Here is a 16,698-nt window from a genome sequence, read left to right on the forward strand (position 1 = left end):
ACGTATCGGTATAGAATCGTGAGACAAGAGAGTAATCGGTAATCAGGCAGAGGTTCAGCCACAGGAAGGTACGTATCGGTATAGAATGGTGAGGCAAGAGAGTAATCGGTAATCAGGCAGAGGTTCAGTAACAGGAAGGTACGTATCGGTATAGAATCGTGAGGCAAGAGAGTAATCAGTAATCAGGCAGAGGTTCAGCAACAGGAAGGTACGTATCGGTATAGAATCGTGAGACAAGAGAGTAATCAGTAATCAGGCAGAGGTTCAGCAACAGGAAGGTACGTATCGGTATAGAATCGTGAGACAAGGGAGTAATCTGTAATCAGACAGAGGTTCAGCAACAGGAAGGTACGTATCGGTATAGAATCGTGAGGCAAGAGGGTAATCGGTAATCAGGCAGAGGTTCAGCAACAGGAAGGTACGTATCGGTATAGAATCGTGAGGCAAGAGAGTAATCAGAAATCAGGAAGAGGTTCAGCAACAGGAAGGTACGTATCGGTATAGAATCGTGAGACAAGAGAGTAATCGGTAATCAGACAGAGGTTCAGCAACAGGAAGGTACGTATCGGTATAGAATCGTGAGACAAGAGAGTAATCAGTAATCAGGCAGAGGTTCAGCAACAGGAAGGTACGTATCGGTATAGAATCGTGAGGCAAGAGAGTAATCGGTAATCAGGCAGAGGTTCAGCAACAGGAAGGTACGTATCGGTATAGAATCGTGAGACAAGAGAGTAATCGGTAATCAGGCAGAGGTTCAGTAACAGGAAGGTACGTATCGGTATAGAATCGTGAGGCAAGAGAGTAATCGGTAACCAGGCAAAGGTTCAGCAACAGGAAGGTATTTATCGGTATAGAATCGTGAGGCAAGAGAGTAATCAGTAATCAGTAGTGTTGGGCGAACAGTGTTCGCCACTGTTCGGGTTCTGCAGAACATCACCCTGTTCGGGTGATGTTCGAGTTCGGCCGAACACCTGATGGTGTTCGGCCTTTTAAGTTCGGGTTAGCCCCGAACTACTAATTGGCCGCCGAACAGGGCCCCTGTTCGACCGAACAGGGCCCTGTTCGGCCGAATACTGCCCCCCTATGGGGTCGCAGGCATAAGGGGGGAGCATGCCCCGATCGCGGGGGGGGGGGTCGGAAATTCCCCCCACCCCCTCCGCTAGCGCTCCCCCCCTCTGCCCGCTTCCCCATACAAAAGTTTCAGGAAGTACCGGTCCGGTGGTAGTTTGTGGCTGGCAGTGGGCGGCACTGTGAAGTGAGTGACTGAGGAGGAGGAGTCCGGAGAGTGACGCGTTGACGGAGGCCGGGCAGCGGGCGGTTCAGCAGTAGTACCGTACTACTGCTGAACCGCCCGCTGCCCGGCCTCCGTCAACGCGTCACTCTCCGGACTCCTCCTCCTCAGTCACTCACTTCACAGTGCCGCCCACTGCCAGCCACCCACTACCACCGGACCGGTACTTCCTGAAACTTTTGTATGGGGAAGCGGGCAGAGGGGGGAGCGCTAGCGGAGGGGGTGGGGGGAATTTCTGCCCCCCCCCCCCCCCCGCGATCGGGGCATGCTCCCCCCTTATGCCTGCGACCCCCATAGGGCCTCCAAAAGCGGGATGTTCGGGGAGTTCGGGGTTCGGCCCGAACATGCCGAACATTGCGGCCATGTTCGGCGAACTTTCCCCAACCCGAACATCCAGGTGTTCGCCCAACACTAGTAATCAGGCAGAGGTTCAGCAACAGGAAGGTACGTATCGATACAGAATCGTGAGACAAGAGAGTAATCAGTAATCAGGCAGAGGTTCAGCAACAGGAAGGTACGTATCGGTATAGAATCGTGAGGCAAGAGAGTAATCAGTAATCAGGCAGAGGTTCAGCAACAGGAAGGTACGTATCGGTATAGAATCGTGAGACAAGAGAGTAATCGGTAATCAGGCAGAGGTTCAGCAACAGGAAGGTACGTATCGGTATAGAATCGTGAGACAAGAGAGTAATCGGTAATCAGGCAGAGGTTCAGCAACAGGAAGGTACGTATCGGTATAGAATCGTGAGACAAGAGAGTAATCGGTAACCAGGCAGAGGTTCAGCAACCGGAAGGAACGTATCGGTATAGAATCGTGAGGCAAGAGAGTAATCGGTAATCAGACAGAGGTTCAGCAACAGGAAGGTACGTATCGGTATAGAATCGTGAGACAAGAGAGTAATCGGTAACCAGGCAGAGGTTCAGCAACCGGAAGGTACGTATCGGTATAGAATCGTGAGGCAAGAGAGTAATCGGTAATCAGGCAGAGGTTCAACAACAGGTAGACAGATGGGAAGAAGTACAGGATTAGAAAACAGATTCTAAGTCAGAGTGCTAGCCAGAGTCGTACACAGGAGATCAATACAATAACAATTTCCTAGCCTGGGTGTGAAATCCTTGGCATCAACACCCCGGAACTAGTCTAAACAAAATAACAATAACAAGACTGCAAATTCCTAAGCTTGGTGTGAAATCCGTAGCATCAACACCAGGGAACTACCTAAGGTCTGCGCGCTAACACGCAAGTATTCACGACAACAGACAAAGTAGCAATGCAGCCCGGAGGCTTATGAAGCAGAGGAGACCTCACTGGCACGCCCCCCTCTCATCAGCCAATCCTGGGCGCCGTGGGACTCCCCTGACGTCAGCCGACCAGCAGGTCAGCTGACGGGCTTCCTCCCCGCATAAAGCTCCCGTCTATGCGCGCGCCCGCGAGCTATGGCAGCCCCCTGCACCGGAGAACGTTCCGTCCTTGGCGTCCTGCATGCCGAACGGACGGATGGCCGCATGGAGGCAGCTGCCGCGCCGGTACTGTTCGCCGCAGCTGCCTTGGATATTACACCACTATTGCAAAAATTTGTAAAATTTAAAATGCATGTTAACACATACCAAATAAGGAGCTTGTTTCTTCCAGAGTAAAATGAGCCATAAATGACTTTTCTCCCATGTTGCTGTCACTTACAGGGGGTAGCAGAAATCTGACAGAACCGACAGATTTTCGACTAACTCATCTCCTCATGGGGGATTCTCAGCATGGCTTTTATTCTTTATAAAGACATTCCCTGAAGATGGATGTAAACAATGATGCTGACCAGCCTCCCTGCTCGCTGCAAACTTTTTTGGCAGCTGGACGGAGCAACTGCCATTCACTAAGTGCTTTTGAAAATAAAGAAACCCCCCCCCCCCATGAGGACATGGGCTAGTTCAAAGCCTGTCAGTTCTGTCAGATTTCTACTACCTACTGTATCAGACAGCAAAACAGAAGTAAATTAATATACGGCTTGTTTTACTTTGGAAGAATTGCACTTCTTATTTGTATGTGTTTACATGTATTTAAAATGTAATGTTTTTTTGACAGAGGTCCTTTAACCACTTGAGGACCACCGGCTTACACCCCCCTAGTGACCAGGCGATTTTTTTTTTTTTTTTTTTTTTTTTACAATTCAGCTCACTGCAGCTTTAACAGTTTACTGCTCGGACATACAACTTACCACCCAAATGAATCTTGCCTCCTTTTTTTGCCACCAACAAAGCTTTCTATTGGTGGCATCGGATTGCTGCTGCGATTTTTATCATTTCGTTTTATTAACTTCTTTTTTTTTCCCCTTTTTTACATTTACATCACTCCTTTGCCCCCCCCCCCACCCCGAGGTCCAATCACTGATCCCCTCTAAGCGGTCCCCTGTACAGCCATGTGCTAGATTGCAGCGCTGTACAACTGAAATAAATTGTTTTTTTTTATTATTTCTAACAGCCTGCCAGCCACGGTCATAGGCCAGCAGGCTGATATCAGAGCTTGCATGCGATCCCTACTAATCTCCGCCCCCAGGACTTGATGCCTATCAGCGTTAGGAGGATGTGGAGGTGCCACCCTCCCCACGGCGATCAGGGTTAGGTGGTCGGGAGGGAGTTAAGCTACATAGACAGCTTATTAATCCGTCACCTGATGGGATCTTCAGTGATTGTTTCTGTGGCAGTCTTGGAACAATTGTTGTACAGACAAGATGTTCGGCTTCCAGTGGCACCAGTTAATATCTGTAGGTGGAGGACTAGACATAGCAGCTTTTACCACTCATTGTTCTATAGATGATTAACAACCATCTTTCTTGGCACAGGTTCTGGTACTTGGTGGCTTGAGAGTCCATCATAGCAGCTACACCATAAGATGTGGTGGGGTGAAAATGGTGCCCATTACAGTCCCATCCTACAGATCAGTAACCATACAATATCTTACAATAGAATAAAATACAATTTCCACAATGGACTATGAGCGCTAAATGCACTTCTTTGTAACAATGGCAACAGTACACTGTTTGGAGTACAGACTGGCCATAAACTCCCAGTATAAATAATTATCTGTACAAAGCAGCAGCCTTATCTCACCATCCACCCCACACAATGAGAAAGGTGGGGAAGACAGGGGGATATTTATTGTATTATACAGCTGCCGGGAGATTTGGGCACAGGAGAAAGCCGATATATGGCTCTCTCTGCTCCTGCACAGGTCCCGGCAGCGTTAATTACCATTCCCCCTCCAGGCCGCCGTGGATCGCGGGGGAAAGATGAAATTTGGCTTCCAGCTATTGCTGGTGGCTGAATGACAGTGTTTTTGCAATGATTTTTGCTCTGTCATCTGACGGTACCCAAATCAGTCAGTGAGCGCTGTTATTGCTGTAATTCCTATTACGGCCTATGGTGGCGCCGGCTGTGCCCAAATCTCCTGCGCTGTCACTGTATTTACAGTGCTCCATTTATTGTGCCCATCCTACAGAGGAGAAGTACTGCTAACACTGATGGTGGTATCACTATGAGCATTGTCTCTAGGGCCAATCAGGTGACGCTGTATATCTAAAAAGACACCCAAGGTGCGTCACCCTGTACTGTTCTTATGAATGAGAGGAGTAGTAGCACCAGTAATGGTAGTGTTATTAGCAGGCCCATGGCACCATCCACCCCTTTAGCATGTAAGCCTCTAGCAGCCCCCCCATGTTTCTGCACCTCACTGTCGGACCCCACACACATAGAACAAACTCAATTTATTTTTACTGAAGACAGACTGAACTATTGTTGCCAAAGGCATTTGCATGATCTTGTATTTGTTGTGAGCTTCTTGTATGTCCTACCTTGTATGTTCACCTCATTTATCAATTCTGCAGTGCTGCGTAATATGTTAGCACTTTATAAATAATAATAATAAATTCCCCATAGGGCACAGTGTAGACGTTAGGGTAGGCATGGAGCCCGTTATAGCACCATCCCATGAATCAGAAGCACCATTCATGCTGGTATAATTATTGTGTGCTTTCAGTACAATGCTGTGGAGACATCCCCTCTCACACAGATTACCACCGATAGTGGCAACATTCTTATATCTAGCCTGTCAGAAACCCTTCACCCAGCCATCCCATATGCAGATGAGGTGAATGTGGCCCCCATTACCCCTCTCTCTGCCACAGATGATAGCCATCCCATATGAAGATGAGGTGAATGTGGCACCCGTTACCCCTCTCTCTGCCACAGATGATAGTCATCCCATATGAGAATGAGGTGAATGTGGCACCCGTTACCCCTCTCTCTGCCACAGATGATAGTCATCCCATATGAGAATGAGGTGAATGTGGCCCCCGTTACCCCTCTCCCTGCCACAGATGATAGCCATCCCATATGAGGATGAGGTGAATGTGGCACCCGTTACCCCTCTCTCTGCCACAGATGATAGTTATTCCATATGAAGATGAGGTGAATGTGGCACCCATTACCCCTCTCTCTGCCACAGATGATAGTCATCCCATATGAGAATGAGGTGAATGTGGCCCCCTTACCCCTCTCTCTGCCACAGATGATAGCCATCCCATATGAGAATGAGGTGAATGTGGCCCCCTTACCCCTCTCTCTGCCACAGATGATAGTCATCCCATATGATTATGAGGTGAATGTGGCCCTGTTACCCCTCTCTCTGCCACAGATGATAGTCATCCCATATGATTATGAGGTGAATGTGGCCCCCATTACCCCTCTCTCTGCCACAGATGATAGTCATCCCATATGAAGATGAGGTGAATGTGGCCCCCCGTTACCTCTCTCTCTGCCACAGATGATAGCCATCCCATATGAGAATGAGGTGAATGTGGCCCCCTTACCCCTCTCTCTGCCACAGATGATAGTCATCCCATATGATTATGAGGTGAATGTGGCCCTGTTACCCCTCTCTCTGCCACAGATGATAGTCATCCCATATGAGAATGAGGTGAATGTGGCCCCCTTACCCCTCTCTCTGCCACAGATGATAGTCATCCCATATGATTATGAGGTGAATGTGGCCCTGTTACCCCTCTCTCTGCCACAGATGATAGTCATCCCATATGATTATGAGGTGAATGTGGCCCCCATTACCCCTCTCTCTGCCACAGATGATAGTCATCCCATATGAAGATGAGGTGAATGTGGCCCCCATTACCCCTCTCTCTGCCACAGATGATAGTCATCCCATATGAAGATGAGGTGAATGTGGCCCCCTTACCCCTCTCTCTGCCACAGATGATAGTCATCCCATATGAAGATGAGGTGAATGTGGCCCCCTTACCCCTCTCTCTGCCACAGATGATAGTCATCCCATATGATTATGAGGTGAATGTGGCCCTGTTACCCCTCTCTCTGCCACAGATGATAGTCATCCCATATGATTATGAGGTGAATGTGGCCCCCATTACCCCTCTCTCTGCCACAGATGATAGTCATCCCATATGAAGATGAGGTGAATGTGGCCCCCCGTTACCTCTCTCTCTGCCACAGATGATAGCCATCCCATATGATGATGAGGTGAATGTGGCCCCCATTACCCCTCTCTCTGCCACAGATGATAGCCATCCCATATAAAGATGAGGTGAATGTGGCCCCCGTTATCCCTCTCTCTGCCACAGATGATAGCCATCCCATATGAAGATGAGGTGAATGTGGCCTCCATTATCCCTCTCTCTGCCACAGATGATAGCCATCCCATATGAAGATGAGGTGAATGCAGCACCCGTTACCCCTCTCTCTACGACAGATGATAGCTATCCCATATGAAGATGAAGTGAATATGGCCCCCATTACCCCTCTCTCTGCCACAGATGATAGCCATCCCATATGAAGATGAGGTTAATGCAGCACCCGTTACCCCTCTCTCTGCCACAGATGATAGCCATCCCATATGAAGATGAGGTGAATGTGGCACCCGTTACCCCTCTCTCTGCCATAGATGATAGCCATCCCATATGAAGATGAGGTGAATGTGGCACCCGTTACCCCTCTCTCTGCCACAGATGATAGTCATCCCATATGAAGATGAGGTGAATGTGGCCCCCATTACCCCTCTCTCTGCCACAGATGATAGCAATCCCATATGCAGATGAGGTGAATGCAGCACCCGTTTCCCCTCTCTCTGCTACAGATGATAGTCATCCCATATGAAGATGGGGTGAATGTGGCACCCGTTACCCCTCTCTCTGCCACAGATGATCGGGTCACTGTATGACATCTCTCATTGGCCGCACATATTATCCAATGATATCTGACATGGTTCTGTACCCACAGCTGAATTCAGCACACCGTCGGTGATCAACAGCCGGCCAGGGGAGACCAGCTATGGCCAGGAAGTGACTCTCACCTGTCAGACTCAGGGAGGAATTGAACAGCCAACCATCATGTGGATAAATACCATTGAGAGGACTCCCATAAACGATGGCCAGATTCACCACAGTACCAACAAAGAAGGAGACATCTTCAATGCAACAAGCATGCTCACCATCAATGTCACCTCCAACATCAACATCTCCTGCATCATCCTGACGCCCAGCAGAAACTTCACCTCCGGCACCTGTAAGTCACCCGACGTACTCACTGCAGAATGGGAGGGGCTATGTGCAAACAAGATAGTGCTCAGTCTAAGTTTCCTCTGAGATTTCTTCAGTTATATTTCTTTCATTATAATATTATTAACCTTTTCAACGCCCACCAACCTGGAAAAAGATTATCTGATAGAATAGGAGGAGTTATGTGGCACAATAGGGGGTGGGAGGGGTGATAGGAGAATTATGAAAGTAATGGGAGGAGTTATGTAAAATAATAGCAATAAAATTGGCCCTAGACAGACATATGACTATGGTAGAAATTAGATTCTAAAGCACCGTGGAAGAAGTTGGCGCTCATAGAGATGGGCCGAACCTCCGATTTTAGGTTCGCGAACCGGGTTCGCGAACTTTCGCGTAACGTTCGCGTTAAAGTTCGCGAACCGCAATAGACTTCAATGGGGATGCGAACTTTGAAAAAAAATAATAATTATGCTGGCCACAAAACTGATGGAAAAGATGTTTCAAGGGGTCTAACACCTGGAGGGGGGCATGGCGGAGTGGGATACATGCCAAAAGTCCCGGGGAAAAATCTGGATTTGACGCAAAGCAGCGTTTTAAGGGCAGAAATCACATTGAATGCTAAATTGCAGGCCTAAAGTGCTTTAAAACATCTTGCATGTGTATACATCAATCAGGTAGTGTAATTAAGGTACTGCTTCACACTGACACACCAAACTCACTGTGTAACGCACCACAAACAGCTGTTTGTGTAGTGATGGCCGTGCTGGACTGGTGCGCACCATGGCGAGAGTGCAGGTTTTGGTGGCTTTACAGCCCATATGGTCGCCTGGCTGATGTAGCTGAATGACAGAACAGTGACTGTCCAGCTGATCAAATTTGGTCTGACCACAATGAAGCAACGACCTTATTATCTTTTGTGTGCCCCCCGAGACACTCATCTAGGCACCGGTCATTGCTTCATTGTGATACGCAAGCCCCTTCACCACGGCAAGGTAATGATCACGAAGGGGAATGGGCGCATGTACATGCCTTTTCTTTTGTTGTTGCAGCTGCCCGCAGTGCAGCCAGAAAAATTAGGCAGTCATGTACACGCACCAGAAAAATTATTACAGCGGCCGCTGCTAGCAGCGGCCTAAAAAATTCAGCAATCCGCCTGGAGTCCCGGACCCTGTTGGTGGTGGCGGAGAAGGTAGTCAAGCTGCCTGCAGGCAGACATGCTGTGTGGAGGGACTGGGAGCGACTTAGTCTTCTTGGGGCAGCCCAGGCAGCCAGTCACACGGCGTGCAGGCAGAGATGCTGTGTGTGCGGGGACTGACTTAGTCTTGGGGCGGGCAGCAGCCCTCCGGGATCCATGCCTCATTCATTTTGATGCAACAGGTATGCAGTGGTGGGTTCACTGAACAGGTATGCAGTGGTGGGTTCACTGAACAGGTATGCAGTGGTGGGTTCACAGAACAGGTATGCAGTGGTGGGTTCACAGAACAGGTATGCAGTGGTGGGTTCACAGAACAGGTATGCAGTGGTGGGTTCACAGAACAGGTATGCAGTGGTGGGTTCACAGAACAGGTATGCAGTGGTGGGTTCACAGCACAGGTATGCAGTGGCAGGTTCACTGAACAGGTATGCAGTGATGGGTTCACAGCACAGGTATGCAGTGGCAGGTTCACTGAACAGGTATGCAGTGATGGGTTCACAGCACAGGTATGCAGTGGTGGGTTCACAGCACAGGTATGCAGTGGTGGGTTCACAGAACAGGTATGCAGTGGTGGGTTCACAGCACAGGTATGCAGTGGCAGGTTCACTGAACAGGTATGCAGTGATGGGTTCACAGAACAGGTATGCAGTGGCAGGTTCACTGAACAGGTATGCAGTGGTGGGTTCACAGTACAGGTATGCAGTGGTGGGTTCACAGAACAGGTATGCAGCCAGACAGGAACACGTTAAGCCTAACTAATCTTTCCCTGAGAGACAGTCTGCAGCAGCTCGCCCTACTCTCACTAACGCAGGCAGCACACGAGTGACCATAATGGCCGCCGCTGCCTGCCTTATATAAGGGGGGGTGGGGCTCCAGGGGCTAGTGTAGCCTAATTGGCTACACTGGGCCTGCTGACTGTGATGTAGAGGGTCAAAGTTGACCCTCAAGGTGCATTATGGGGCGAACCGAACTTCTGCAAAAGTTCGCCAGCGGGACGCGAACGCGAACCACCGAAGTTCGCGTGGAACCATTCGCCAGCGAACCGTTCGGCCCATCTCTATATATAAATACTAGGTAATAATAATAATTATAATGGTTTATAAGGGTAGTGGGAGGAGTTATGTAAAGTAATGGGAGGGGCCGTAGGAGTAATTTGAACATTATGAGAATAATGATAGGCATTATAACCTTAGGGATAGGATTATAACCACTTCACAACTGAGGGGTTTTACCCCTTTAGCATCCAAGCAATTTTCACCTTTCAGCGTTCCTTACATTCATTCGCCTATAACTTTATCATTACTTATCGCAATGAAATGAACTATATCTTGTTTTTTTTTCGCCACCAATTAGGCTTTCTTTAGGTGGGACACTATGCCAAGAATTATTTTATTCTAAATGTGTTTTAATGGGAAAATAGGAAAACATTTGGGAAAAAATCATTATTTTTCAGTTTTCGGCCATTATGGTTTTTAAATAATGCATGCTACTGTAATTAAAATCCATGTAACGTATTTGCCCATTTGTCCTGGTTATTACACCGTTTAAATTATGTCCCTATCACAATGTTTGGCGCCAATATTTTATTTGCAAATAAAGGTGCATTTTTTTCAGTTTTGCGTCCATCCCTAATTACAAGCCCATAGTTTATAAAGTAACAGTGTTATACCCTCTTGACATAAATATTTAAAAAGTTCAGTCCCTAAGGTAACTATTTATGTTTTTTGTTTTATTGTAATTTTTTTTTATTATTACAAAAACAAAATTGGTAACAATTGGGGAGTGTGGGAGTTAAGGAATTAATTTTATATTGTAAACTAATGTAATTGTATGTGAAATGTTTTTGGTGTAGTTTTACTTTTTGGCCACAAGATGGCCACAGTAATTTTTTGTAAATGCGTCTTGCAAGTGTAGGAAGTACGCTTACAGGAAGTTCAGGGGGGCTGGGAAAGTGTGTTTGTTTTTTTCACAATGATCGTGCTGCTTCTCATAGAAGCAGGCGATCATTGCTGGGGGGCAGAGATCAACGAACGGGAATGGTTTTTCCCGTTCATTGAACTCCGGACGAGCTGGCGGCAGCGTGCACGAGAGTGCGTGCGGGAGCGCGGACAGCAGCGGTATGTGGGGCTATTCTTGTACTAGAGTATTGCTATACTGGGGTATGTGGGGGTGTTCTTAGTCTGGAGTATTGCTACACTGAGGTATGTTGGGGTATTATTATACTGGAGCATTGCTATACTGGGGTATGTTGAGGTATTCTTAGTCTGGAGTATTGCTACACTGAGGTATGTTGGGGTATTATTATACTGGAGTATTGCTATACTGAGGTATGTTGGGGTATTCTTATACTGGAGTATTGCTATACTGGGGTATGTGGGGGTAGTATTATACTGGAGTATTGCTATGCTGGGGTATGTGGGGTATTCTTAGTCTGGAGTATTGCTACACTGAGGTATGTTGGGGTATTATTGTACTGGAGTATTGCTATACTGAGGTATGTTGGGGTATTATTATACTGGAGTATTGCTATACTGGGGTATGTGGGGTATTCTTAGTCTGGAGTATTGCTACACTGAGGTATGTTGGGGTATTATTGTACTGGAGTATTGCTATACTGAGGTATGTTGGGGTATTATTATACTGGAGTATTGCTATACTGGGGTATGTGGGGTATTCTTAGTCTGGAGTATTGCTACACTGAGGTATGTTGGGGTATTATTGTACTGGAGTATTGCTATACTGAGGTATGTTGGGGTATTATTATACTGGAGTATTGCTATACTGAGGTATGTTGGGGTATTATTATACTGGAGTATTGCTATACTGGGGTATGTGGGGGTAGTATTATACTGGAGAATTGCTATGCTGGGGTATGTGGGGATATTCTTAGTCTGGAGTATTGCTATACTGGAGTATGTTGGGGTATTCTTGTACTGGAGTATTGCTATACTGGGGTATGTGGGGGTAGTCTTATACTGGAGTATTGCTATACTGGGGTATGTGGGGGTAGTCTTATACTGGAGTATTGCTATACTGGGGTATGTTGGGGTATTATTGTACTGGAGTATTGCTACACTGAGGTATGTTGGGGTATTATTGTACTGGAGTATTGCTATACTGAGGTATGTTGGGGTATTATTATACTGGAGTATTGCTATACTGAGGTATGTTGGGGTATTATTATACTGGAGTATTGCTATACTGGGGTATGTGGGGGTAGTATTATACTGGAGTATTGCTATGCTGGGGTATGTGGGGATATTTTTAGTCTGGAGTATTGCTATACTGGAGTATGTTGGGGTATTCGTGTACTGGAGTATTTCTATACTGGGGTATGTGGGGGTAGTCTTATACTGGAGTATTGCTATACTGGGGTATGTGGGGGTAGTCTTATACTGGAGTATTGCTACACTGAGGTATGTTGGGGTATTATTGTACTGGAGTATTGCTATACTGAGGTATGTTGGGGTATTATTATACTGGAGTATTGCTATACTGGGGTATGTTGGGGTATTCTTATACTGGAGTATTGCTATACTGAGGTATGTGGGGGTAGTATTATACTGGATTATTGCTATACTGGGGTATGTGGGGTAGTTTTAGTCTGGAGTATTGCTATACTGGGGTATGTGGGGACATTCTTATACTGTAGCATTGCTATATACTGGGGTATGTGGGGGTAGTCGTATACTGGAGTATTGCTATACTGGGGTATGTGGGGGTAGTATTATATTGGAGTATTGCTATACTGGGGTATGTGGGGGTGTTCTTATACTGGAGTATTGCTATACTGGGGTATGTGGGGGTGTTCTTATAATGGAGTATTGCTATACTGGGGTATGTGGGGGTAGTATTATACTGGAGTATTGCTATACTGGGGTATGTGGGGGTAGTATTATACTGGAGTATTGCTATGCTGGGGTATGTGGGGATATTCTTAGTCTGGAGTATTGCTGTACTGGAGTATGTTGGGGTATTCTTGTACTGGAGTATTGCTATACTGGGGTATGTGGGGGTAGTCTTATACTGGAGTATTGCTATACTGGGGTATGTGGGGGTAGTCTTATACTGGAGTATTGCTATACTGGGGTATGTTGGGGTATTCTTATACTGGAGTATTGCTGTACTGGGGTATGTGAGGGTAGTATTATACTGGAGTATTGCTATACTGTAGTATGTTGAGGTATTCTTAGTCTGGAGTATTGCTATACTGAGGTATGTGGGAGTATTCTTATACTGGATTATTGCTATACTGGGGTATGTTAAGGTATTTTTATACTGGAGTATTGCTATACTGGGGTATGTGGGGGTATTCTTATACTGGATTATTGCTATACTGAGGTATGTGGGGGTATTCTTATACTGGATTATTGCTATACTGAGGTATGTGGGGGTAGTATTATACTGCAGTATTGCTATACTGGGGTATGTTGAGGTATTCTTAGTCTGCAGTATTGCTATACTGAGGTATGTGGGAGTACTGTTATACTGGATTATTGCTATACTGGGGTATGTTAAGGTATTTTAATACTGGAGTATTGCTATATACTGGGGTATGTGGGGGTATTCTTATACTAGAGTATTGCTATACTGGGGTATGTGGGGGTGTTCTTAGTCTGGAGCATTGCTATACTGGGGTATGTTGAGGTATTCTTAGTCTGGAGTATTGCTATACTGGAGTATGTGGGGGTAGTATTATACTGGAGTATTGCTATACTGGGGTATGTGGGGGTATTCTTGTACTGGAGTATTGCTATACTGGGGTATGTTGGGGTATTCTTGTACTGGAGTATTGCTATACTAGGGTATGTTGGGGTATTCTTGTACTGGAGTATTGCTATACTGGGGTATATGGGGGTAGTCTTATACTGGAGTATTGCTATACTGGGGTATGTGGGGGTGTTCTTAGTCTGGAGTATTGCTATACTGGGGTATGTTGGGGTATTTTTGTACTGGAGTATTGCTATACTGGGGTATGTTGGGGTATACTTGTACTGGAGTATTGCTATACTGGGGTATGTTGGGGAAGTCTTATACTGGAGTATTGCTATACTGGGGTATGTTGGGGTAGTCTTATACTGGAGTATTGCTATACTGGGGTATGTGGGGGTAGTATTATACTGGAGTATTGCTATACTGGGGTATGTGTGGGTAGTATTATACTGGAGTATTGCTATACTGGGGTATGTTGAGGTATTCTTAGTCTGGAGTATTGCTATACTGGGGTATGTGGGGGTAGTATTATACTGGAGTGTTGCTATACTGGGGTATGTTGGGGTATTCTTGTACTGGAGTATTGTTATTCTGGGGTATGTTGGGGTATTCTTGTACTGGAGTATTGCTATACTGAGGTATGTGGGGGTATTCTTGTACTGGAGTATTGCTATATACTGGGGTATGTGGGGGTATCCTTATACTGGAGTATTGCTATACTGGGGTATGTTGAGGTATTCTTAGTCTGGAGTATTGCTATACTGGGGTATGTGGGGGTAGTATTATACTGGAGTATTGCTATACTGGGGTATGTGGGGGTAGTCTTATACTGGAGTATTGCTATACTGGGGTATGTGGGGGTAGTCTTATACTGGAGTATTGCTATACTGGGGTATGTGGGGGTAGTCTTATACTGGAGTATTGCTATACTGGGGTATATGGGGGTAGTCTTATACTGGAGTATTGCTATACTAGGGTATGTGGGGGTGTTCTTAGTCTGGAGTATTGCTATACTGGGGTATGTTGGGGTATTCTTGTACTGGAGTATTGCTATACTGGGGTATGTGGGGGTGTTCTTAGTCTGGAGTATTGTTATTCTGGGGTATGTTGGGGTATTCTTGTACTGGAGTATTGCTATACTGAGGTATGTTGGGGTATTCTTGTACTGGAGTATTGCTATACTGAGGTATGTGGGGGTAGTATTATACTGGATTATTGCTATACTGGGGTATGTTAAGGTATTTTTATACTGGAGTATTGCTATATACTGGGGTATGTGGGGGTGTTCTTAGTCTGGAGTATTGCTATACTGGGGTATGTTGAGGTATTCTTAGTCTGGAGTATTGCTATACTGGGGTATGTGGGGGTAGTATTATACTGGAGTATTGCTATACTGGGGTATGTGGGGGGTAGTATTATACTGGAGTATTTCTATACTGGGGTATGTGGGGGTAGTCTTATACTGGAGTACTGCTATACTGGGGTATGTGGGGGTAGTCTTATACTAGAGTATTGCTATACTGGAGTATGTGGGGGTAGTCTTATACTGGAGTATTGCTATACTGGGGTATGTGGGGGTAGTATTATACTGGATATTATTTCATATTAGTGACAGTAAGGCGGAGATGTTTTCCTCTCTGGCAGATGTTCTGAAATTGGACGAGGGTCCGGACGTCGAGAAACAATATGGGGTCTCTCCTGCAGTTCCCGGGACGTTGGTCACTTTGCTCGTTTTGGCTGCGGTGGGGGCATTAGTGATGGTGAGGAGACACTTCTGTGCCACATCAGGTAACGTCCTATTGTGGTTCCCTGTTATTCTGTTTCCACCTCTTCAGACTCACATGTACGGAGCGCCTCTCTGTACCCCATCCCAGTCCTCTTCCTGTGTGTATGGTGGTTTGGTGGCATCTTCCTGTGTGTATGGAGGTCTGGTGGCATCTTCCTGTGTGTATGGAGGTCTGGTGGCATCTTCCTGTGTGTATGGTGGTCTGGTGGCATCTTCCTGTGTGTATGGAGGTCTGGTGGCATCTTCCTGTGTGTATGGAGGTCTGGTGACATCTTCCTGTGTGTATGGAGGTCTGGTGACATCTTCCTGTGTGTATGGAGGTCTGGTGGCATCTTCCTGTGTGTATGGAGGTCTGGTGGCATCTTCCTGTGTGTATGGTGGCATCTTCCTGTGTGTATGGTGGTCTGGTGGCATCTTCCTGTGTGTATGGTGGTCTGGTGGCATCTTCCTGTGTGTATGGAGGTCTGGTGGCATCTTCCTGTGTGTATGGAGGTCTGGTGGCATCTTCCTGTGTGTATGGTGGTCTGGTGGCATCTTCCTGTGTGTATGGTGGCATCTTCCTGTCTGTATGGAGGTCCGGTGGCATCTTCCTGTGTGTATGGTGGCATCTGCCTGTGTGAATGGAGGTCTGGTCCTGTGTGTATGGTGGTCTGGTGGCATCTTCCTGTGTATGGTGGCATCTTCCTGTGTGTATGGAGGTCCGGTGGCATCTTCCTGTGTGTATGGTGGCATCTGCCTGTGTGAATGGAGGTCCGGTGGCATCTTCCTGTGTGTATGGTGGCATCTTCCTGTGTGTATGGCGGTCTGGTGGCATCTTCCTGTGTGTATGGTGGCATCTTCCTGTGTGTATGGTGGTCTGGTGGCATCTTCCTGTGTGTATAGTGGCATCTTCCTGTGTGTATGGTGGTCTGGTTGCATCTTCCTGTGTGTATGGTGGTCTGGTGGCATCTTCCTGTGTGTATAGTGGCATCTTCCTGTGTGTATGGTGGTCTGGTGGCATCTTCCTGTGTGTATGGTGGCATCTGCCTGTGTGAATGGAGGTCTGGTGGCATCTTCCTGTGTGTATGGTGGCATCTTCCTGTGTGTATGGTGACATCTTCCTGTGTGTATGGTGGTCTGGTGGCATCTTCCTGTGCGTATG

General features: G+C 46.8%; 1 protein-coding gene across 2 annotated transcripts in view; it reads left to right on the forward strand.

Moving 5' to 3' along the window:
* ICOSLG (inducible T cell costimulator ligand) overlaps nt 1–16,698 on the forward strand; it is a 56,717-nt gene that overhangs the window by 13,914 nt on the left and 26,105 nt on the right. For both annotated transcript variants that reach the window (XM_068271029.1, XM_068271030.1), the window contains exons 3-4: nt 7,586–7,870; nt 15,416–15,559. In XM_068271029.1, coding sequence (XP_068127130.1) covers nt 7,586–7,870; nt 15,416–15,559 — 429 coding nt within the window. The remainder of the gene's footprint in view (nt 1–7,585; nt 7,871–15,415; nt 15,560–16,698) is intronic.

This window comes from Hyperolius riggenbachi, chromosome 2 (assembly GCF_040937935.1).
Source record: "Hyperolius riggenbachi isolate aHypRig1 chromosome 2, aHypRig1.pri, whole genome shotgun sequence".
Taxonomy (NCBI): Eukaryota; Metazoa; Chordata; class Amphibia; order Anura; family Hyperoliidae; genus Hyperolius; species Hyperolius riggenbachi.